The 24,726-nt window shown below is 41.7% G+C and overlaps 1 protein-coding gene across 1 annotated transcript; it reads right to left on the bottom strand.

Moving 5' to 3' along the window:
* Positions 1 to 2,163: 2,163 nt before the first annotated feature.
* Positions 2,164 to 15,292, bottom strand: Il22ra2 (interleukin 22 receptor subunit alpha 2). The gene is made up of 5 exons (XM_076928048.1): positions 15,207 to 15,292; positions 12,729 to 12,966; positions 10,041 to 10,219; positions 4,822 to 4,991; positions 2,164 to 4,047 (listed from the first exon to the last, which is right to left on the bottom strand). The coding sequence occupies exons 1-5, from the start codon at positions 15,262 to 15,264 to the stop codon at positions 3,898 to 3,900; spliced, it is 795 nt and encodes a 264-aa protein (XP_076784163.1). The 5' UTR covers positions 15,265 to 15,292; the 3' UTR covers positions 2,164 to 3,897.
* Between the last annotated feature and the right edge of the window lie 9,434 nt (positions 15,293 to 24,726).

Raw genomic sequence — 24,726 nt, 5'->3', positions numbered from 1 at the left:
CTGTTTTATTGTTATTTCTCATTGTGTCTAATTTAGAAATAATCTTTATCATAGATACATACAGATAAATACATAGTACCATAGCTATGGGTTTCAGTATTATTCATGGTTTCAAGTAACAGCTTGGGCTATGGACAGAGGGTCGCTAGTATGTTTTCATGTGAGCAGTGATCATACATGTGTGCATTTACGCATGTATAACTTAGTGACTTACATTCTTTATACATGTACATTTTCACATATGAGTAGCAAGAGATGTTGGAAAAGACAACATCTTTCAGTGATGTACAAACTGGGCAGATTTCTCAAGCATCAGAAAGAGGTTCTGATGTGAAACTTTCTGTAATAATGATGTTTGTAAACAGCAGTAAACCAACCAGTGGGCCTATTTCTGCAGCATGCAGGTCCTTGAGGGTGATCTTCTACTTGGTTTTTTTTTGTGTGTGTTTCCTTGTGCAGTTTGAGGACAGAAAATGAACTTGTACACTTTGAGGGTACAGTTGTGGCAAGATTGGTTCAGCTCTAGTATTTTGTGAGTTATTTTCCATCTGGATCTATGAGGTTTACTTTTACTTTTTTATAGTTTTATGAGAAGCAAGAGAAATGACTTCTGTAGGAATGGTTTTTGATGCTAAGGTCCTGTTCCCCAATTAATTCTTGATCTGTCCGTAAAGAAAGCCATGGGCCTATTGCTGGGCGGAAGGTACAGCTGGGGCTTCTGGGTCCTTGGAGGAGAAGAAAGACACAAGAAAGGAGAGGGGGACTTCTTTTTCATGCTTTGGAGGAGAAGAACCCAGCAGCCATGTGAGGTCTTGGGAGGAGCTGGGGTCTGTGGCCACTACTACAGGCAGGTGGTCAGGGATGTTTGGCAGTGGCTAGATGGCACTAGCCACTGAAGTTTAGGGCAGGTGGGAGGTATACAGCTAAGAGTATTGATAAGGCCATGCCTAACCAGGCCGAGAAGGCAAGTTGAAAAGGAACAACTGTGTCTGTGTCTTTTATCTGAGAATTCAAGGGAAGCCTGGTAGGGGCTGGTAGGGCAGCCACTTCCCAGAGCAAAGGCAGTAGCACAAAACTACATGCAACAGCCTTCAGCTATCATTGCCTTAAAACATAGAGATTGGTAGCGCAGGCCTGAGATCCCAGCTATTTGAAAGTTGAGGCAGGAGACACAAGTTCAAAGTCAGTGGAGGATAAAGAGTGAATTAAAGGCTAGGCATCATCATGACATACACCTTTAACTCAAGCACTTGAGAGGCCGAGGCAGCAGATCCCAGAATGGTGAACACAGTGAGTTCTAGGACAGTCAGAGCTACAGAATGAGACTCACAAACTCCTGCAGGGCTTTCCAGTGTATTGGCTATGGAAAGAAGCCCTTTCCAGCATAATCTTCTGAAAATGTAAAAGTTTAAAGAACAACGAACAAAGACTACGTTGGTTAATAAATGTGTGTGGTACCTAATCTGTACCACACACATTTGTGTTGTCTCATTCAGAGATCTTCTGACTGAAAGTGTCAGAAGTTCAAGTCTAACTAAAGTAGGAAGAAAAGGTAATTTGTCACTCACTTAGAACCCAATGTTCTGCAACTGGGCTGGTTCTCAGCCCAGCTAGATTATGCTGTCAAAGATTCTCCCCATTCTGCTCTGCTGCCCTTCAGGACTTTCTTCTCTTGTAGCCTTTCTCTATCTGCTGGGACCATTGCCCTTGGCAGTTACAGGCTCCTCTGATTCTGACAGAACATGACTCCCACAGCGTCAACAAACTCTGTCTTCCATTCATAATACTAACAGCTGAAAAGAACCCTGATTGATCTACCTTACACAAGCTCCGCCAGGGGATTAACCTGTGTGTATGTCAGGGATGGAGATGGGATGATCCCTCTGAGAGAATGACAATCAGAGACAGGGAAAGTGAGCTGAACTCTGAGGATATCATTCAGGAGTCCTGGGCTTCCTGCTAAGATGAGGGATGGGCATGAAGAGAGGACCAATGTCTGAATCAATTAAGTAGAGCCAGTTCCAGGATTACCAACCTTGAGTGCAACCTGATGACCCAAGACCTGATGACTAAGTAGGATTTCATCAGACAGACTCCCACCAAATAACAACTACTTCAAAGTGTAAAGTATAAAGTAAGATTTATTGAAGTACTAGGACAACGTAGTCTTAACATGATCAAGAATGCGAAAATTGTAATGGTTTTCAAAGCATTTTACAACTGTGTGAGCATGGCTGTGCTCATGCTTGAAGGCAGACCTTGAGCAAACAAAATCAAAGCAAAACTCTGTTATCTGACAACAATTGCCTCTTATGTTAGGAGGTGTTAGACTACTGAGTCTTACAACCTAAATGCTGCTACCACACATGGTCCTGATTCCAAAAGATGGGTTATCCTTCTCAAGTCTCACCCTTCTCAAAGTACAAAATAGAAAACAAACAAGCAAACAAAAACCCAAAGAATCCCCCAAGCAGGTAATAAAGCCACAAAAGGAATAAAAATTGAGCAACTGAAACACAGGCATGAAGGCCAGTGTTTTCTGAACACACAGGACGGCCGGGACAATGTCCTTGTTCTTGCTTTTCACATGTTTTCCGAGCTTTTAATGGCCTGCAACCATTTATCATTATAAATGTAAGCAGACAGATGCACTGACTATACCTTTTGAAGTTATATTTTGAAGCATCTTTCATGAAGATCACAACTGTTCTCTCCTACATGTCTCTTCTGTAGCTGATAGTCTAAGTTCTAGAGCTACAGAAAGACTTAGCAAAGCTGGTCACTTTCTGAGCCTTAGGCCACCTGATCTTTGCTTAGGAGAAGCAGCGAAGCTTACAGGGTTGTGACTTTCCTTATAATCTCAGAAACAATTTAAGCATCCACTGTGTGCCTTTGGCTTCAAGCCAAGTTTTCTATATGGATTCCAATTGTCTCTAGTCCAACCCTCATTCTGCTAACAGAGAACGGCCTGAACGGCTGAGCTATCAGTGTGGCTTATATATTTCTTCTGTCTTTGCTGCTGAAAAATATATGCTCCATTTTGACAACATAGGTTAAATTCTAAGGCAATATTAAAAGCAAAACCAGAAAGGGTAATCTTACTAAGATTATGTGTTAAGTGAGGGGAAATTGTATTATGAAGACTTCCTTCTATATTTACATGCTATTGTTGCAAATCTTATTCTAGAGATTAATTCAGAGTCACAAGAGATTATTTTTAAAGTGTTGGTTCACTAAGTAGAAATACCTCATAAGAAATAAAAAAATGAAAATGCATTCCTATAAAATAGGAGTACAGAAATATACTCATTCACACAAAATAAAAAATCAGTGTATCTCTGGCAAAGCAGAAGGCTTAATAGAGTGTGAAAGATTATTAGTGCAGGATTTTCTGTATATAATGCTTTAAAACTTATTGCAACATATTATTAAATGCCTGTTATTTTATTCTTATTTGAGTGTTTTAGCATAAAAAGATTATTGTTAAGCTTGCTATATTCAGATAAACTGTGTTTTATAGATTTTTATCTTAACATCTTATTTTATTGAGACATGGTCTCACTGTGTGGCCCTGGCTAACCTGGAACTCTATGTAGACCAGGCTGGCTCCAAAGTCAGTCAGAGATCTGCCTGATTCTGCCTCTTGATACTGGGATTAAAGATGTCACCACAAGCTCTTTGTTCCTTTTTTTTTTTCCTCTTTAAATTCTAGCTTTGAATCTGTTCAAATTTACTTTATAACTGAAATAAACAGAATAGAAAGTATTAATAAAGAAACACTTGGAATGTGTGGGTAGACATTGCTCTAAGAAAATTAAGACAGAAGTTTAGTAAGCCATTCGAGTCACAAGCCGTCCCTTTCTCAATACCCTCCTGGTTTCAGCACCTCGGACCAGTTCATGGAATCTGTACACATCTCTCTTTGCTTCTTGGGCTTCTTCTGTCGAACATGGGCTGGTACATTTCAGCCACCACGCAGTAACTGGAATGGGGTGTCAGACCTTCCATTTCAACAGCTCTCTGAGTTCCTTCATAGGCTTTTTGCTCCTACACACGGGGAGAAATCATCTGATTAAGTGGTTTCTAGTGAGTAATTAAAATCGGCGAGTTCTATGCGATCATGGTAAATCTTCAAGGAAAACCTCCTTCACCAAAGCCCTGGGTTGTAGGTGGATGAAGCCACATGTTGAGTGGTCATGCCACAGGATGTCTCCTGGAAGGCTAATGATGGATGGAGCCACAGCCAGAATCTCACTTTCTAGTATTTGAGCTCTGAGTAAGGAAATGGCACGGACTTGTAAGGTTACTGTGGAGGTGCGAACGTGGCCACAGAGACACAGTGACGACAAAGAGGAAGTCTGCGGAGCCCCAAGTCTGGCAGCACCTGTTTCCTGTTTCTGGGTGTCATGGATGGCTTCTTGTCTGTTGCTGAACTAGCCCTCTTCTTTTGTATTTGAACCAGTTTGAATGTTTGTTTTCTTCCTTCCAACTAATGAAGCCTGACTTAGATGGATACATAAAAGGGACATTCTACCTACCCAGGTAAAGGTGCTGGCTGCGGATTTTCCATTATAAACTACCAGAGCAAGTCTGCTAAACAATGTGACTCAAAAGCTACTGAAATAAATCAGGGGTGTGAGCTAATATAAATAAACATTAACGGCAGGCAGATGGAGTGACATTAATACTAACTTTTTGATATGTGGGGAACACAGGGAAAGATCTAGAGATGAGAGAAGGAAGAGACAGGTCAGCCGTGTGATACAATTACACTGTTATGTAAGTTAAAGGGGACCCTGGAGTCTACACATCTGAACTCACCTTCTCTAGTGAGTTGTTGATTATGAAAACTCGGTATACTAAGTTATAGTAATTTTCCATGGATGTATTTTTTCCAGTTTGGTTTCTATTTGGCAACTCTGGAGGACGGAGAAACACCCTCAAAGATGCATTAACTCGGGTTATGGTCACAGCTGGAGGATCTAGTTTTGCTGGAGAAGAAATAAGGAATTTTGATAAAGCATTCAAACAACTGAATACTATAAATTGACACTAGGCATCGCAATAAATCACTGTAGTGTTCAGAAATGTGGCAAAAATCATTGTGAAGACAGCTTTTCTTCTATTTTAAAAACACTGATATGATTCTGTTTCGATATTGAGAGAGTCTCTACCAATCATTTTGTTAACATGATGATTTTGTTACAAAATTAAGTATAAAAGTTATTTGGAGTTATTAGAACAAAGAAGACTCTATTTAGTTCCTTAAAGAAGATTTCAAAAGAGCTTTAAAACCATCCAAAGACTTGTAGCTATTAAGTTAATTCAACAGTATTATGTTGTATATTATGGACATCGGTGGATTAAAAGAGAGTATTTGGTTCATGCATATTGTTGTCAATAGCAATTAATAAAGAAAGAGAATAGCATTGTTGATTTAATTGATTCCAGATCCACGAGATTTTGCAGTGGAGAATTTTCTTGCGTAATATTTATTATAATTTTCACTTTATAGATTCACATCTTTTATAATTCTTGAAATTTATTATAGATAGATAGATATACACATATAGCCTATGCACATAGATACAGATCTCTGTATGGTTTTTTTCCTCCTGAAATTTCAATTCAGTACCTGACAAACTTTTTTTTATTGTTTGTCATGTATCTTACCTTCTCTTATTTTCAATTTTTTTCTTCATGATATCAAATTGAAGTTTTTTCAGGCCTGTTTTTTTTTTTTTAATCTATGAGTTTATTCTTCAGTTGCATCTGATCTGAGCTTGAATCCACAATTTTTATTCCAGAGGTTTTATATTTTATAAGTTCACCATATTTATGATTTTTTTTTTCTCTTCAAACTTCTGTTTGTAAGGTAAAATTTTAATACAAACCCCTCTGCCCTGGCTCCTTAATTTAGAACCAAGGTAAACTGGGGTTTCAAACACCGTTAGATTTTATCTGATTGCTTGAAGAAGGAATTTCCCTGTATTTATACTTTACCCCTCCAAAAGCTCTGGGATTTAATCTCTGATGTGCATTTCATGCTCCAAGTTCTGCTGACCAGAGTGCTCTCTCACCATCATGTGCAGATATGGAGAACAGTCCTGTTTTGTTTTGAAGGACATTGTGATATGTGTTTAATTTTTTTCTAGACAAAAAAATGTAACATTATTATCACATTTGGCATCTCTAAACACTCTTTTGTGTGACTCCTTGTTTACAGAATACTATTGTGTATTTTCCTCACTAGAATATAATATTTATATAGTATTTGTTCCTTGTGTCCAAGCAGTGATTATAGAAGGAGTTTCGCAATCATGAGCATCCAGAACCCGTTTTTTGAAAGTCTCAATTCATCATCTTGAATTTTGTTGTTTAATGCTATTCTTAATTTTAGAAACCAGTGTTTTTAACCTTTGGTTTGAGGGTATATAGACGCAGAAATACCTGTTGACATAACTAAGCCAGCCATTTCCCCAACTCACCCCCCTCTCTTGTTTTTGCTGTGCAGAGACTTTTTGCAGACAAGACACTCCTGTCCTGGAAACATTGTCTCCCTATGGTGTTAGTAAATTTAACAGATTGTCAATCCCTTCCTGTCTCTTTGTCTATTTGTTAAAATTCTTCTAAAATTCTTGCTGCTCTGGTATCTTTTGGTGAAATGCCCTTAATGTCTGGTCTCATAAATCAGCTCCGTTCACTCAATACACTTTTTCTACCCAAATTTATCAATGTCTATTATTGTGGTATATGCAAATGATTCATAGATCCATGTCTTTAACAGAAGGCATCCTTGACTCTGTGTACTGGATCTGTACAGCCATTTTGTGTGGGTAGTTCCACACATCTTAAATTCAACATAGTAAAAATTGAACTCATATTTTTGATTACCTAGCATGCCTCAAAACTTCTCTTTTCCCATGAAATCCCATCAAAAAATATCTCTGGTCTATGTAGCTGTGTCAGAGACAAATGTAGAAGACACCTTTGACATGTTCTTCTCCCTCTGGAGTAAATCCAACCTGCCCCCGTGTCCACCTAATGGTACCTTTTCTATAGTGCTTTTCATGATCCTAATGGGAACCACAGCCTGTTTTCTGTAGCCTGTTACAGTAGTCGACTACTTCCCTTTCCTGCCTCCTGTCACAAATCTGCTAACACAGTCTCCTGTGAAGTTTGATGATGATGTGATCAGAGTTCCATCTTACGAGGCTTGAGATACTGCTTGGTGCTACAGTACTTGCTGTGTTATATATACACAGTATTGGGTTTAATTCCAGTATCACACACCACCATCAATAACAACAACAGCAACAATTACAATAACAACAACGACAACAACAACTGTTGGCATCAGAAGCAGCCTCCAGCCTCCGAATTCAGCAATGATGTCACCCCTAGGGGGGATGGAGACTCACCATGGCAACAGATGAGTGGCATCATCACTGGATTTGGAATCTGTAGTCTGCTTCTGATGTCACCACCACCACTACCACCACTACCACCCCCACCCCCACCCCCACCACCACCCCCACCCCCACCACCACTACCACCAGCAACAATAACCTCCACATTTTAAAATACATTTCTTTTCCTGGAAGTCTTAACTCCTGAGGAGGAAGAGGACATTCTCGAAACTGGCTGCCTTTTCAGTCTGCCCCACTGCATGCCTTGCTTCACTCTCCCAGCTTCGTTTCAGTCTGGAACACATGTGCTAATTCCTCTTGCAAGAGGGCCTTTGTAAACGCTGGGATGCTCTTTCCTTCCTTCTGTCTGCTTACATACTTTTCATCACAAGGGATCAGGTCAAGAGTCCTTTCCCAGAGTCTTTTTCCTTGACACCCCTGGCCTGGACCCTCCTTGGTTTTAATCTCATAGAGCTCATTTGGATTTTCTAGAATATATCACAGGTATCATTTTGTGGGTGTGTGGTCATTGTAGTAATATGTGTCTTCCCTATGTAACAGAAAGCTCTGGGAAGAAAGAGAGTTGTCTGCTTGCTCTGCTTTCCATATTCCCTCTGGACCAGACAAAATTGTTGTAAGCACCTTGTAAATATTTTCCATGTGACCAAAGGAGGTATCAGACCCAAAGGAAATGTCATTTCTCCAAATTCCAAAAAGCAGAATGGACAATTGGCTATCTGTGGTACCATTAGCACTCCAAAACTCACGCTGGCCTCAGGCTCTCTCACTATCAAGTACCTGTTACACATTTTGAGCTTCATGCTGGCATCCCAGCCTTCTTGCCTCCTTTACCCTAAACGTCTCCAGCTCAGATTCTTTCTTCCCCCAGCTGCTCATTCTTCTTATAACAATGCTAGGTTTTATAGTCTCTCTGTCTCTCAGTGTGTCTCTCTCTCTGTGTCTCTCTGTGTCTCTGTCTCTGTCTCTCTCTGTAGATGCCTCAGGATGTTCTTTTTTGAAATAAAGAAATTTTGAAATTTCATATTTGAAATAAAAGCCTTCCCTTAGCCATGCTATGGAATGGTCATGCCATCAGTTTTTATAAGAGGCAAGTTGATTTTTTTTATATGACATGGCCTATACACAAAACCCATATATACATTTTACTTCCCAAACAATCTGATACATTGAAATCCTACCAAGCACAGGATGATACTTTTTACATATTGATTTTCCTTATTAAGGCTTTGTTTTCTAGATAGGCATCAGCTTAGTGAACTATGAAATGGTACATCTCAGAGCAGGTCTTGGGAGTGCCAGTGCATACAGGTGGCTTGTTAGTTTTCACATCAGGCCCTAGGAACATACTGTCCTCAGAGCCTAAAAACATGTTTTTCAAAACATGATGTTTGCGCAACCTCGGGAACCGGAGGAGGGAGCCAAGGTGGAGGGGAGAAGTCAGAGCTCCTTCCAAGTGCTCCAAGCAGTAGCCCAACCTAACTGTTTTAGACACTGGGTTTCTCTTCTCATACCTGTCAAGTTCACCTCTCATAGAGTATTGAAAGAACACCCCTCAAGCCTTTTTCTTTTGTAAGAAGGAGTGATATAGAAATCACCTAAACTCGTGTTAGCTCAACAGCATTCCATTTAAGTAGGACAGCTGAAGTCTTCACCACTCCTCTGAGACAGTGTCTTTGGCTGTTCTTTTCTTGCCTGATGGGTCCAATGGATCGGACTTTGTGGAATATTTGAACTTAATCCCATTTCTAGGCTTCAATATAACAAACCGCTCACAAATATTCTGATTGGTACAACCAGCTTTAGCCGTGCAGACTCCTTTACATCAGTTAAAAAAATTTGTCTATGGAGTGTCGTGGCTCAAGTTTCAAGTTGTGCCCAGAATAAAAAAACAAAAACAAAAACAAAAAAACCAAAAAAAACCAAAACAAACAAACAAACAAAAAAAGCTAGAGAGCACAGACGGGTTTTCAAATTCTTCTGTTCATCTCCTAATTTTAAAAGTTCATAAATAAATAAATAAATAAATAGCCTTTCTTCTGAGTTCCATTGCATCTAGCATTTTGGATATAATTCACTAAGTGTAAATCTAACTGTATATCGCATCACTTAGAAGAGATAGATAAATGAATCCCAGAACTCTCCAGACCTTGGGAGCCAAACCATTACGGATGTTAACTAGAAGAAAGTTCAGGTCTTGGGACATGTTCTCACAAATACTAGTAGCAAGGTTTGATAAATGTCTGCTGGGCATACAGTATACTTTTACAATTTAGGAAAAGAAAGTAGTGTTTATAGTGACTATTAATAAGAGGGAGAGGCTACGGGATGTGGGAAAGCTTTGGGGGTAATGATAGAAAGAATTGTTTCTGAGTTTGTTGGAGTTAATAGTTTGAAAAGGTTTCATGTAAGCTGGGTCCTGGAACTTTGGCTGAACCTCTGCCCTAGATTTCCAAGGTTGTCAGATAATAAAAGCAAGTCCCTGCTGTAGTCCTGAGGATAGCATCAAGCAAGATGAGAGCATGTGTCTCGGCACAGCACATGACCTGGCTGACCATCAAGAGGTCGTTTAAAGGCAGAAGAGAAAAACGAAAGGAATTTGCTGGAACTCACTTTCCCACCATGGAGTAAAGCGGGTTGTCCTGGTCCAGGCAGAGTGGCTTCCAGCCCAGGCCATCATTACTCTCCCATAGTATGGCTCATAAGGGTCTAAGGTTTCATTGGTCAGGTCACAAAAGAGCACGGTGGTCCCCCAGCAGTCAGTTTTATCTTTCCATTGTCTCTGTCCATACCTGAGGGTGGGAAAACACATAGATGTGAGTTTCTACTCTCCCATATGAGGAGTGCTAATTTTCTATTGATTGAAAATTTATGTTATCTTCAAGAATATATAAAAGTTCCTTCATGTTAACCAAACGATTAGCTTGCTGGAAGATAAACTTTACTTTGAAAACTCTGTCTTACTAACATAAGGGTTTATTCTCCTTAACACGCAATAGCGTGTTTCTTCTGGTATGTGGACCAGCCTCCATTTTGAGTATTTGAGTATTTGCCTTCTATATTCTTACCACTTCTGAGGCCCCAACTCTGATTTTTTCCCCCTCCACTTTTTATCAGCTTGCTGTTGAGTTATAAGGCCAATTCTGAGGCATTACTATCACTTGCCATCTTGGGTGATGCTTGCCGAATGAACACGCATGGCTCAGCTCTTTATTGGCAACTGAGTGGAAGTTGTATTGAGGGCTCCTTAGGGAGGTCTGGTACTAAGGACTGGGAGAGAAAACACTGCAAAAACTGGCATGAAGCAAAAAGCCAACCCGAGCCCATAGGATGGCATGACAGCCAATGGAAGACATGCCTTACCTTCCTACGGCTCACAGATCTGAAGGGTAGCAAGAAGAAGGCCGAGGAGGAAGATTCCCTGGTTGAAGGACTTACTTTATAGACATATAATGAGCCATATTGCTGGTCCCTATACTCTATAGTCGAAATAGTAACAGAAGCCGCATCACAAATGTAGCACAAGATGATGAATCTGAATCATCCCTCATTGGTGGCATATTGCCTTTGCTAGGGAAACACATCTGTTCTGGTTGATTTTCTTTTCCTATGATTTTGTATTTGTGTATCCTAAAGTATGGGGATACTAATTAACTGTGAGCCACACAAACTGGGCACAAACAAATGAAAGTTCTCAAAGTTGTACATGTGTCTCTTGATAATAATTGTTCCAGATACTTTGAGGTCTGAATTTTAAATAAATCTGGGAACTCCCTTAAGACTCTGCCAGAGCCTGACCAATACAGATGTGGATGCTTGCAGCCAACCATCAGACTGAGCACGGGGTCCCCAATGGAGGAGTTAGAGGAAGGACTGAAGGAGCTGAAGGGCTTTGCAACCCTTCAGAACAACAACATCAACCAACCAGATCCCCCAGAGCTTCCAGGGACTAAACCACCAACCAAAGAGTACACATGGAGGGACCCATGGCTCCAGCTACATATGTAGCAGAAGATGGCCTTATCTGGTATCAATGGGAGGGGAGGCCCTTGGTTCTGTGAAGGCTTGATGCCCCACTGTAGGGGAATGCCAGTGGGGGGAGGTGGGAGGTGGTGCGTGGTTGGGGGAGCACCCTCATAGAACAAGGGAGAGGGGGGCTGGGATGGGAGATTTGCAGGAGGGAAACTGGGAATGGGGCTAACATTTGAAATGTAAATAAATAAAATAACCAATAAAAAAAAGAAAGAGAGAAAAAAAAAAAAAGAATAAGTTCTACAGAGTCTTCAAGCCCATTCTGAGCTTCGGGGTAGAACAGTTTCAAATCCTTGGCCACAGACAGGCTCATTTTGGACCCGTTTTATTGCCTGCAGGCAACAAATGAATAGAGTACCTAACTCCGTTCCTACACACCACAAGCGTCTCCAGCTAGGTACAAACCTAGCTTGGAAACAGAGAAAAAGAATAATACATTTTACAGAGGGAATTAAAGAAAAGCAAACTTCTGGGACATTCTTTTTTAAATTAATTCACATGGAAATCTGATCAAGGATTTCTCTTCCCCCACCACTCTGACTGAAGGGATATGGTTGAATTTAGAGAGTAAGAGTGTTATTCTGGCTCAAAGGTGTAATCAGTCGCTCTTGTCTTTTAGTTAGCCAGGATCTCAAACTACTTAGTAGAAGAAGAGTCTCAAAATATTATGGGGTGTATAAATAAAAAACCTGCGCGACTTTCCAACCAAGACTGACTATTTCTCGGCCTTGACAAAGGAACGGGTTCAGTACACCTGAGTTTTGGCATTGCTCCAATTAAAGGAGTTTACAGCCCTCATGAGAGGAACGTGCAACAGCATGTTCTAGCATATGCACATGCTTAGAGAAGCCATTAATACTTACAAAGAATTTTCTAGATAGCGAACCAACCCAAACCATAACTTGCCAATTAAAAATATATTTGACATCTTTTGATATCTGCCTCAAGTTGAACCACCAGTAGCCCGAGCTTAGCTGAGCGTTTGCACTGGGCTAAGCAAGTGGCTGCCAACTCTCATTTGTCAAAGCGTGAAGCCATTGTGTGGTGGAAATGCGAGAAGCCAAAGGAGCTGTCTTTCTTGAGCTCCCTAGACTGCATACAGCATCATACCCTTATGCCATGTCACAGGACAACCTTCTGTCCCCACCTCTGCTTCTTCTCAACCCTCCTGAAACTCCTCAAAAAAACAAAAACAAAACCAAAAAAAACCTCCATTGCAACCCAGAACATAGTACCCTGTGGCCTTTTGTGCCAACAGAGTCTACTTACATCTTGTACTGCACAAAGTAGATGCTGCCATTACTGGCGAGGGGGCTTCCTGGTTGCCAGTGTAAAACGTTGTGGAAATTTCTTGACTGAAATTGAACCTTCTGGGGCTTCAGAGATACATGGGCTGGCTGTGTTTCTAAGGTGGCGAGGACATCATTGGAGGTGACTGTGAGCACTGCTGTTGGGAGCAGGAGGTTTGCATGAAATCTGTGCATCAGGAATCCCCGGGGAAGCCGTTCTAAGTGAAGACAGCGGTGGCAGGGTTAGAAATCAATATTGTTGACTCTTCAATATGATGATTTAGATACATGGTCAAAGTCCCCACCCCTCTCTCTTTAATTCTAGTGAATCAACCCAGGGCAAGTTCTCTGCCACTGAGGTATACCCATAGTCTAAGATAAAACTGTAGAATGGTGTGTATGATATCTGGCCTTCAACACAACACAATGGGCAGAGGAACTAAAACTCATGGAAAGAACATAGTCTTTAGTTTATTCCCACGTAACAACGGGAGACAATGACTATGATAAAAGCCCCATTGCCTGTCTCATTGCTATGAGTACCCAAGTGGAGTTACTCAAGACACTAACCTACAGCAGTGGGGAATTACCCAAGACCTGCTGTGGGCTCTGGTGGGGGCTGTGAAGTCATAGACAGGAGAAGGAAAGACTTTTTTTTTTAAAGCAGGATTATTTATGTTTTCTTCCTCAAATCATATGGTATGGGTGACCTAGCTTTACCTACATTTAATCTTATGGAGGCCGAAGATGTATAACATTTTTTATTTCAGCATCTAAAGTTTCTGACTAGAGAAAGGAATAGTTTCCTTGGGCATTTCTTCTTACTGACTTAATGGTGTTGACATTTTTTTTGTATGTATTTTGAAGGCCTCCTGCAGGGCATGAATGGTGGTATGGACTCGAAAAGAATCTATTTCTGTGTACCCAAATCACACTTGCTTAATCCATCTCAGTATATAAACATTTTCAGGAGATGACAGGCACAATTTCTTGAAGACCCACCCAGAGTTGCACTGCTAACCTGAAGATGGTTGGTGGCTGCCCTCTCTGGGCTCTCCTTGGATGTTTCTGGCATCTTTGCTGTCACCACTGTCCCCAGCAATGACTCACAGTGTACCAAGCACTGAGAGACTTTCCCCATCATCTGCTCATTGAATTTGCCAGTCCCTTCATGATAATGATTTTGTTACCATCTTCCTCTTGTGGTCTAGAGACCTTGGGTAGGTGAAAGAACCTTCCCAGGAGGAAGTGTTAAAGCCTATTTCGTGCCCAGGCTGACTCAAAAGCCTCCTTCTTACTACTGAAAGCTGAATGTCCTGGGTGAGATGAATCCATGGGGGAGGAATAATGATGATAATAATAATAATAATAATAATAATAATAATAATGCAATAATAGTAATCTGCCTCCTTCTTCTCTTTTAACATTTATTGAACAGTGATAAGATAGAAACATGCAGCATATCAGAAATATACATAAGCTATTATGCTCATTCTTTTTGATATATCACCAGATACCTACATAAGAGAGATATTTTTATCACTGTATTTCCTGGTGTGAATACAGGCTCAAAAAGTTACAGGTCATGCCCAAGTTTACAGGTGTGGTAAGGTACATTTTTGTGTACAAAAGCAGATTAATTTTGCTAGCCCTTGAATTCCTACTAAGTGAGTTCTTGCTGCCAAGGACAAGAGGCATAGCTTACTCTAGTTCACATATTTCTGTCAGATAGAGGCTTGGGTTGCGTTTATGTAGAATGGTAGGACAACCCTAAAGTTATGGGCATTTACTTAACATACTTAAGTGACAGGTTCCCATCTATTGACATGGAACCCCAGGGGCCTTTCTGAGAGGTGAATTTTGATAAAATGTCCTTGAGGAAATCTCTGTAAACATCATTTGTTTGTGGTATGTGTTCTGTGTGGGAGGCTGCTTTAAAGTACTCAGAATATACACTGACTTGGTCTCCACAGTGGCCTACAATCTTCAACCTACAGATGAGGAAAGCGTCATATGGGATGTCACATAAAACGCCTGGTTTTCTGGATAACAAATGGCAGGTGAAACCTAGGTGCTGACTATTGTGCCTTAGGGCCTTGTGTCTTGTCCTTATAACCACTGGGTGAGATAAAGAGAAAGGAGGAGGGGGGAGGAGATAGATAGATGGATAGACAGACAGATAGATTGATAGATAGATGAGAGAGAGAGAGAGAGAGAGAGAGAGAGAGAGAGAGAGAGAGAGAGAGAATATGAATTGTTTTCTGCCACAAAAGTGGCTCCTCTGTCCTAAACATTCATTCAGGTAACCATGGAACTCTTCATTCAGAGAGTAACTAATATCATGTCTGTTTGGGCCTTGACTTCAGTGACCTTACAAAGTCCAGAATATATCCAGCCATACTGTTCCCGTCCTGATCAGACTCAAAGCTGGCCAATTAGAAGGAAGTTAAGTACTCACCTGTTGCACCGGTCAAGAACACGATGAGGAGGCCTAGAAAGCAGTGCTTAGGCATCATGGTTGGAAGTGTGTCTGTCTGGTCACCAGTGTCTCCTTTCACTGAGGAGGCTGCTGAGAAGGGGAAGTCCACAAATGGACCGTCATTTCCGTGGGCTAAACCAATGGCAAATGTTTCCTTAAATTTACCTTATTACATTATTTTATTATTAAAGAATAGGGAGGGAGGGAGGGAGGTAGAAAGAGATAGAGAGAGAGAGAGATAGAGAGAGAGAGAGAGAGAGAGAGGAGAGGGGGTGTTTATCTGACAGTTTGGCAGTTTGACAACAAAGCCTGGGGGCAGGGTAGGACAAAGATTATGCAAGGTGAGTGAATGAATCTTGATGGAATTTGGCTTTTGGGGACCAGGAGGACTTCAGAGTACCGTGCTTGGCAGTTGTGGCTGCCCCGGCTGCACCTGGCAGCTGTTCAAAGGGTTGTAATCTTTCCAAGTAGTCTTTCTGGTTTGTGTGCCTTGGGTTTCTGGACCCTCCTGATTTCCCATAGAGCTCCCTCTGTACTGCTGGCCTTTCCTTCTCCCTTCACATTTATTGGGAGCCCCTCTCAATAAATGTCTCTTCTTTCCCATTGTCACCCCCAAGTTCAAGCAATGGACTCAAGGAAGTTCTTCAAAGTTGCCAAATCAAATGATGCCCAGAGATCTTCAGTCTGAGCTGTATCAAATTTGTTTCCTAGCTCCTATGAAACCAGACTGAACCAGCTCATCTGCTCTTCGTCAAAGATGCACTATGTTGCTTTTCCAAAGAATTTCTCCTGTGGTTTTAGAGGCGCTAAAAATTACTCATACAAGCACAACCAAGTTAGAGGTTTTCTGTTTGTTTGTGTTTTTACCTTATTCACCTTACATCCCGCTCACTGCCCTCCTCCTGATCACCCCCTCCCACATTCCTTCTCCCATGCCCAATCTCTGTCTCCACTGAGCAGGTAGGGGCTCCTGAATATCCTCCCACCTTGACACTTCAAGTGTATGTGAGGCTAAGTACTTCCTCCCTATGGAGGACAGACAAGGCAACCCAGCTAGTAGAATATATCCCATGTACAGGCAACAGCTTTTGGGATAACCGCCCTCCCCTCCAGTTGTTCAGGACCCACATGAAGTTCAAGCTGCACATCTGCTACATATGAATGAGGAGGCATAGGTCCAGCCCGTGTATGTTCTTTGGTTGGTGGTTCAGTCTCTGAGAACCCCAGTTGACACTGTTGGTCTTCCCGTGGAGTTCCTACCCCCTTCAGAGCCTGCAATCTTTCCATAAGGATTCCACTTCTTCCATAAGTCCCAAGCTCCATCCACAGTGGGTGTCTGCAGCTGTCTGAGTCAGCTTCTGGGTGGAGCCTCTCAGAGGACAGTCGTGCTCGGCTCTTGTCTGCAAGCATAACAGTGTATCATTAATAGTGTCAAATGGTGCTCATCTAACTGGATGTCTACATGTAGAAGAATAAAAATATGCCCATATTTATCACCCTGCACAAAACTCAAGTTCAAGTAGACCAAAGACCTCAACATCAAACCGGATTCATAAAATCTCCTAGAAGAGAAAGTGGGAAATACCCTTGAACGCATTGGTACAGGAGACGGTTTCCTGAACAGAACACCAACAGCCCAGGCTCTAAAATCAACAATTAATAAATCAGACCTCATGAAACTGCAAAGCTTCTGTAAGGCTAAGAACATTGTCAATAGGACAAATTGCCAGCCTACAGATTGGGAAAGAATCTTCACTAACCCTGCATCTGACAGAGGGCTCATATCCAAAATTACAAAGAACTCAAGAAGTTAGACACCAACAACCTAAGTAACCCAATTGAAAATTGGGGTAGTGAACTAAACATAGAATTAATTCTCAACAGAGGAACTTCAAATGCCTGAGAAGCACTTAAAGAAATGTTCAAAGTCCTTGGTCATTGCTGCTGAATAGTGTTAATTAATTAATTAATTAATTAATTACTTTACTCATTCATTCATATATTCACCCATCCGTTCTTTCATATTTGTCAAATATGTATTGCCCTACTATAAAGGATGCATTGTTTTGAGCAGCAAATAAGACAGAGACTACCCTTAAGTTTCGGACGCTTAATTGTGGAGGGGTCAGGGATGTAGACAGTACTGACCCAAGATCAGGTTGTGACTTTCTACCCATGTCTCCTTCGTCTCTTTCTTTCTGTCTTAAATGAGAAAGAAAGGGTTTCACGAGGCAGCTGAAAGGTGTCTTAAGTGCCTTCTCTTACCCTTAGCCACAGAGATCAGTCAAGACAGGCTGTAGGAAGCTGGGGGAAACCCAACTACAGAACAGCAGGGCAGTGTGCACTGCTACTACACAGGAAGGTTATTTAAGAACAGCTATACCGCACAGTTTACAAACTATGTATTTTACCTATTTACGTCTACACATAATTATGCAATAGTTTCACTTATAGTATTTATAAGACATTTCCCATACAAGACTGTATGGAGAATATATGATTATTCCTCCACGTTTTTCAGCTCCCCTGTGCCTGTCAGACTTCTGAATCCAGGCCCTTCTCCACGTGAAGCTGCCGTTCTACAACATGTCACCCCTCTGAAGAGTCATGCGGCTTGTGCCGTGCTTCCTTCCCATGACTTTGGTGGACCGTGCCTTCCAATCTTTCCAGGATCACCCTTCACTTGTTACTGGTGTTACTCACTGGATTTGAACCTTTGCACCAGCCCTGCTTTTTAAGTAGTAGGTAACCATCTGGATTTGAATACATGTGATATTTAATATCTTCAACACTGATGGATCTTATTTTTGAAGCAATTAAATTACTCCCAGATCCAGTTCAAGGAGAAAGGGAAAATACTTGAGTTCAAGGTATTACATGTGGAGCAGAAGCAAAGAGTGAGCGTGGGGTTTCTGTGGAGTTACTGGTTTCGTGGAACAAATAAGAAGTTAAGAGGAAGGGAAAGAGTTGAAATGTCTTAACTAAATTTTGGCTGGGACTATAGATTATTGCAGAGTATTGCCTATCTGGCTTCAATCCTTATCATTTAAAATGCAGAACAACATGTATCTAAGAATTTCATTTTCTCGAGAACCCGAGCTTTGAGTACTTACCATGTGTGTTATTTTGTGTCTGGGTTACCTCGCTCAGATGATAATTTCTACTTCCATCCATTTGCCTTTGAATTTCATGAAGTCATTGTTTTTAATGGCTGAGTAATACTCCATTGTTTCTGTATTCATTCCTCTGTTGAAGGACATCTGGGTTCTTTCCAGATTCTGGCTATTATAAATAAGGCTGCTATGAACATAGTGGAGCATGTGTCCTTGTTATATGTTGGACCATCTTCTGGGTATATGCCCAGGAGTGGTATAGCTGGTTCTTCAGGTAGAACTATTTCCAATTTTCTAAGGAACCTTCAGTCTGATTTCCACAGTGGTTTTACCAGGTTGCAATCCCACCAGCAATGGAGGAATGTTCTTCTTTCTCCACATCCTCCCCAGATGGCCTTATCAGACATCAATGGGAGGGGAGCAAGGCTTGATGCCCCAGTGTAGGGGATGCTAGAGGGATGAGGAGGGAGTGGGTGAGTGGGTGGAGGAGCAGCCTCATAGAGGCAAAGGGGAGGGGGAGAGGGATGAGATGGGTTTGTGGAGGGGTAACCAGGAAGGGAGATATTATTTGAAATGAAAATGAATAAAATGATTAATAAAAGAAGGACCTGAGCTTCTATTATGTCACATTTCAGAAACCAAACCAGTCCTTTCACCGTAAATGAGCTCTCTCAGTAATACTACAACCCGTGTAAAGCCAGCATCTCTAACAATCAACGAGTAGACAAAAAGACAAATTACATCTATTTTCCCAATAGCTTGGCAGCCAAAGAATACATACAGAATTGTTGCAAATGAAATTTAGCGTCATCTTGTGTGTATTGGACATTAATCAGTTAGTGGGGGCCCTCTGCCCTCCTTACCTCAGACACACTCTCTGTCTTCTTGCCCTACCTGCCTAGGAGGGAAAGCCAGCTTGACAACACAGTACTGTGTCTGGAGAACTTGTCCAAACTGCTGACTTGGACAGATTTGAGTCTATTCTTCCTCCTGTAGCTTCCAGAAGACCAACAATTCTTCTAAGGAAAAAAAAACCTTATCTTTCTACGTGACATGGGGCCTTATTATTATCTTTTTTTTCCATTTTAGAGATACATATTGAAGTATTACAGATTAAAATGGCATGATATCTGAGATTTGTTTCAAAATAGCTAAGGTTGTAGAAAGGCAATTATAACACATAATACTTGTGACACGCTGTTAAGTATTTTTCTGGCATTGTTTTGTTTGAAACTCTCTCTTAGCCCAGGAGGTTGGTATTGTCATCTTGATATTTCAGATGAAGAAACTGAGGCATGGGGAAGCTGGAAGAACTTGGTTAGAGTTCTGTAGGAACCAGTCACAGAATGGGGTAAGGGAGTGGGGAAGTGGGTAAAATCAGATCTGGCTGGCCTCACGTCATGATGGCAATTATGAGATTGTTTTGTTTCAGTCTTCATTTGGAGTATTCATCCCGTAAAGGATGAGAGGTGTCAAAGAATGGTCATTCGTCTCTAATACATCTCTCAAATGTCTGTCGGATTTTCCCATCCAACAACGCCCATCCAAGTGGACCAGGTGGGGTTTGCTCCTTGTTTCTGCTTCAGAACCCCCTCGTTCTGTCATCACTGTTGACAGACATCTGTTGTTTCCACACAAACACCAGACCTGTGGAGACCCACATCCTATAGTGGCAGGACAGACACCCATTGCACTTTCTTACACTAACTTACACTTTCTTACACTTACACTTATATACCTTTTCCCAGGGAATGCCTATGACCTTCATACACTTCTGCATTCTAGAAAATTGGTTTGTAATTAAAATTGTTTTCAGAATACAATTCAGCAAAGAAGAAACTTTGCTACTCAAATACAGGCAATAGGTATAATGTCCAACCTAAGTTTAACTTTGGTCATTTGGACCTTAAAGAATAAGACATTACAGGTTGGGCATCCATGCACCAAAGGTATGGGATCCAAACTGTTCCAAAATTTCAAAGTTTTGGAGTGGTAAGATGATACCACAAGTAGATCTTACATGGTGGGAAGCGGTCAAAGGCGCGGCATTCAAAACACAGTCACAACCCTGTGGGCCATGTATGCAAATCGAGATATAAATGAAACACAAACGAGTGTATGCTTAGAGTCTGACTCTATCCCTAAGATATCTTTGTACATTCTAAAGGAATTTCAGCCCTAAGCATTTCAAATGAAGACCACTCAACTTGAATAACACTTGAAAAAGTCCAAAACTAAGTAAAACTATGAAAGTAACATTTTCCTGCTCTTTCAGTAATAATCTTGTTCTGCACAAGAAAGCCTACTGATTTTGTTTTGATTACTTTCTTTTAAAGAATGGTGTATGCACATGCATGTATGTGTGCATGTATGTGTGTGTGTATGTGTGTGTGTATGTGTGTATTTGTGTTCCTAAATACACAAATACTACCTGTTTAGTCTATTGTGTTTATATGTTTTTCAACATGTGTTTGTGTATTAGTGTTCCTAAATACATAAACACAACCTCCTGTTTGGTCTGTTTATTATGTGTAGATGTTTTCAAAGCTGACTATTTGGTAGTGAATAATGAAATTTATTATTTAGATAATGCCTATCTTAGCATTTCTTAGTTTTTGTCAAGGCTTGAGTCTTTATGTCCAATCCGCTGTCCACATTAGCACGGTTATTGATCTCTTTATTCGGGGCTTGCTTTAGGCAGCCTGTTTTGGTTGTTCTTGATCAAGGTCATTCACTGACCTTGGAAACCTAATGTGGTACCATTTAGATCCTTGCATAAGTACATTCAAGTGTTTGATGTTGGCCCTGGAAAGAGCTTTAACTGGAATATGATTGACAGGTCATTCTTCCCTTCATCATAATCACTTGGGTTCCTGCTATCATAATATCTTCATATCATAATATTTTGGCATGGCTACCTGACTAACCTTCTTGTGAAGAAGTCAGCTCAGGAACTTTGGAAAGGTCATGGGACACTTGCCCCTCTGGAAGGGAGAGGGTAATTCACTCTTCAGACCACGGGGGGGGGGGGGGGGGAGGAGAGAAGGAGTAACAGACCTGTGGGTGGGGACACATTCCACAGGATGGACTGTTGGCCACCCACAGACAAGGGAAATCCTTGGCACCTCATTCCCTAAAGACCAATCAGTTTAAAAAGTCACACTGTTCTGCCAATCATATTGTGCCTAATGGCTGCTGCCCCGAAAACTGTATAAAAAGCTCATTGAATGAGCTGTGCAGGGTCGCCTCTCCTTTTGGATGCTGGAACAATAAAATTCCTCTTACTTTTGCATTAATCCCTGACTCCAGGTTGTTCACTCAGGGGGTCCCCAGTAAGCTAAGGCTTGTCAGAGTCTTACACTTGCAACTGCTACTATCCTGTGCATCAACTGGAATGTTCTCTTTAAACAAGAGATTAGAACATTTCCCTCAGAACATGCCACCCTTCCCATCTCATTCAGAGAGCCTAAGTTTTCACAGCCAGACTTCATGACCTTTTTTGACATTTTTTTTTTTTTTAAAAACATGCCAGGAACAGTCCCACCCACTCTCTTAAATGCTGTTCCTGAGACATACACACTCACTGCCTCACCTCCATCATGTGTGCTTAAATACTGCCTTAATAGTGGCTTCCTGTCCGCTCACCCCAAATATCAGTCCTCCCCACCAGCTGTCTTTGTTATCCAATCACTTACCATCATTGGACAGCGTATGCTTTGTGTTATCCAACTGTGTGAAATCTTCCCTGTTGGTTCATGAGTTGAGGCTAAAGGATGCATCCCCAAACTCTGAATTCTGTCAGCTAGAGGAGAAGTCAGCATTCCTTAGGAACTGCTGAAGCTGGTTCCCCTCCATCAGAGGAACCTTTTATCACTGGCAGAAGGGACAAGAGGCTAAGTGTGATGCTATTAGCTATCAAAGCACATGGTGGAGTCCACGTTCTCTCAGTGTCACAAGTACCTGTTACAGCATCTATGCTGGCATCCTGGCTCTCCTCAGTTCTTCTGGCCTACCCTGAATCCTAACCTTCTCCCAGCTCAGGGACTGCCCTCTCCTGCACAATGCCCATCTCTCCTTATAACCCTGCTCTTTTAGCTATGCTTTCTCCTGGTTCCTCTTGCCCTCCTCTGGGTCCAGTCTTTCTATTCATCTACTTCCTGCCTTTCTCTAGCTATGTTCAGTCCTCTATTCTCTTTCTCTCTCTCTGCTCTGGAGATGCCTCTGGCTGTGTTCTACCTCATGTCTACAACTAAAACCTGCCCCTTAACCATACCTTGGATCAGTCATATTGTCAGTTCATGCAGTTTCCAGATGGTGTCACTTTGTTTGTGAGGATGTCTAATCATACAAGGTGGGGGTTACTGGAAGAAGTGGATCACTGGAGGTGGAGTTGGAGGTTTTGCCCCTGCCTCTTCTATTAACCCTCTGCTCAACTTGTAAGCCAAAACAAACACTTTCTCCCTAAATTGCTTCTGGCCAGGTACACACGAGCACAAAAGTTGCTAGGATAAAGTGGCAAAAAGTTACCCTGGCGGTTTGGGGCCAAGGTGTGATACTCAAGAGATCACGCCACAGAATAGACTTAACATAAGACATCTGCTGGGAGATGGAGGCGATCGAAAAGGTGTCTCAGAATGGGGGCATGAGCCAAGCATCAGCCAGGGAGACAAGGAGACAGCCAGGGAGACAGGCAGACAGCCAGATAGAGAAAGACAAGGAGACGGGCAGACAGACAGAATGAATGAACAAGATGCCCACAGAGATCTGGGGTGGCCAGGACTATTTACAAGGCTCTCGTGTTGCGTGGTAGAGACACACAGCACCTGGCAGTCGTGGTTATTTAGCTGCTTCGGCTGTGTTGCTCAAAGGCAGGCTGGCAGAGCATCTAGTTTACAGCACAAGTAATTAATGCTTGTCACTAAGTCGGTACTGAGAGTGGTGTGGTGATGATAAACCCGATTATTGTGGTTGTTAGGTCTTTAGAACATCTGTGGGAGGATTGTGGAAGAGTTTGAAAATCCAGGCTGGAAACCCCCTAGAAAATTGTAAGCAAAGCTCAATGAGCTGTGGTGGGAGTTTGGAAGACTGGAGCGAAATGGAGACTGTTGGAAGCTGCCTCACGAGGTTATAATGTGGCAAGGAATCTGGCTTCCTCTTGCCTGTTTCCTGAGACCTTGAGATAGGCTGACTTTTAAAGTAACAGACTCTGTGTTTGGTAAAGGAAATTTCAAGGCAAGATCGCAATAGCCTGTGATAGTATTGCTGTTTGTCACTCTTGAGAAGAGCAAGTGGGGAGAAAGATACAGTGAAGACCTCACAAGCAGGCTTAAGGTTACAAGCCAAGGCTGTGGTAAAGCTCTGAACTGGGACCCCAGGGAAGCTGCCTTGAGGGAAGACAGTGGCACCAGAAAAGTGAAAGTGCAAATACTGGGGGAAACCAGTCAGAGACCTTGGAAAGGCTTAGATGACTTGATGGGAAAATAAACTATAGTATTTGTTTAAACATGAAGCCATTCATAAACCTCAATATGAGAGATTATCTCATTTGTCAACGCAAAACATAAAATAGCATGCTAAAAATCAGCTGGGTAAGAAATGCCGTATGTTTAGGATGTCTGAAGCTACTGAGGGGCAGAAGAGGCTTGAGTAGGGAAGTGTTTCCCACACTTACTGAAGAGCATCTTACTGTGGAAATGTATTATTAGTAAACACCATACTGATGGAACGGGGATTTTAATCCCAAAGGAACTTCAAATGGGGCAGGGGGTGGAATCTGGAAAACAAAAAGTCTCTAAGTCTATAGGTGACCTTAAAAAAAAAAAAACAGAGTCTAGAGAGATGGCTCAGTGGTTAAGAGTAGTGACTGCTCTCCCAGAGGTCCTGAGTTCAATTCCCAGCAACCACATGGTGGCTCACAGCCATCTGTAATGGGATCCGATGCCCTCTTCTGGTGTGTCTGGAGACAGCGACAGTAGACAGTAGTATACTTGTATACATAAAATGAATAATTAAAAAAAAATGCTAAAAAAATCAGTAGAAAGAAGCCTAGGCTAGTAAGGCACAAGTCTTAGTATCTGAGGGCTTTCCCAAGATGGCAGATCCTGCGGCTCAGATCTAATTAACAGCTTTAGGCACTGGTGAGTTGGTCTACTGAACTGGAGGATAAGGGCATCATCGGAAGGCATGAGTGTGGATGGTCTCTTACTCTGGCCCATCTCTACTCTTCTTCCTGGCTGTCATGATGTGATTTCAACATGCCGATTGGTCCTGGTGTTTCTGCTTCACCACAGACCTAAAAGCAACAGCCACTGCTGACCATGGAGCGAAACTCCCAAAGCCATGAGCCAAAATAAATCCCTTCTCCCATTAATTGTTTGTCTCTGTCG

Source organism: Arvicanthis niloticus, chromosome 30, assembly GCF_011762505.2.
Source record: "Arvicanthis niloticus isolate mArvNil1 chromosome 30, mArvNil1.pat.X, whole genome shotgun sequence".
In the NCBI taxonomy this organism is placed as follows: Eukaryota; Metazoa; Chordata; class Mammalia; order Rodentia; family Muridae; genus Arvicanthis; species Arvicanthis niloticus.
This window is presented reverse-complemented; position numbering and strand designations above follow the sequence as displayed.

Bases quoted from the DNA above. Each gene is read 5' to 3' on its own strand.
- Il22ra2 (XM_076928048.1), bottom strand. From the start codon at position 15,264: ATGATGCCTAAGCACTGCTTTCTAGGCCTCCTCATCGTGTTCTTGACC. The intron at 12,967-15,206 runs GTGAGTACTTAA...GTCTTCACTTAG, and splicing joins GTTCTTGACCGGTGCAACAG to AACGGCTTCCCCGGGGATTC. The intron at 4,992-10,040 runs GTGAGTTCCAGC...TTTCTTCTCCAG, and splicing joins CTTTACTCCATGGTGGGAAA to CAAAACTAGATCCTCCAGCT.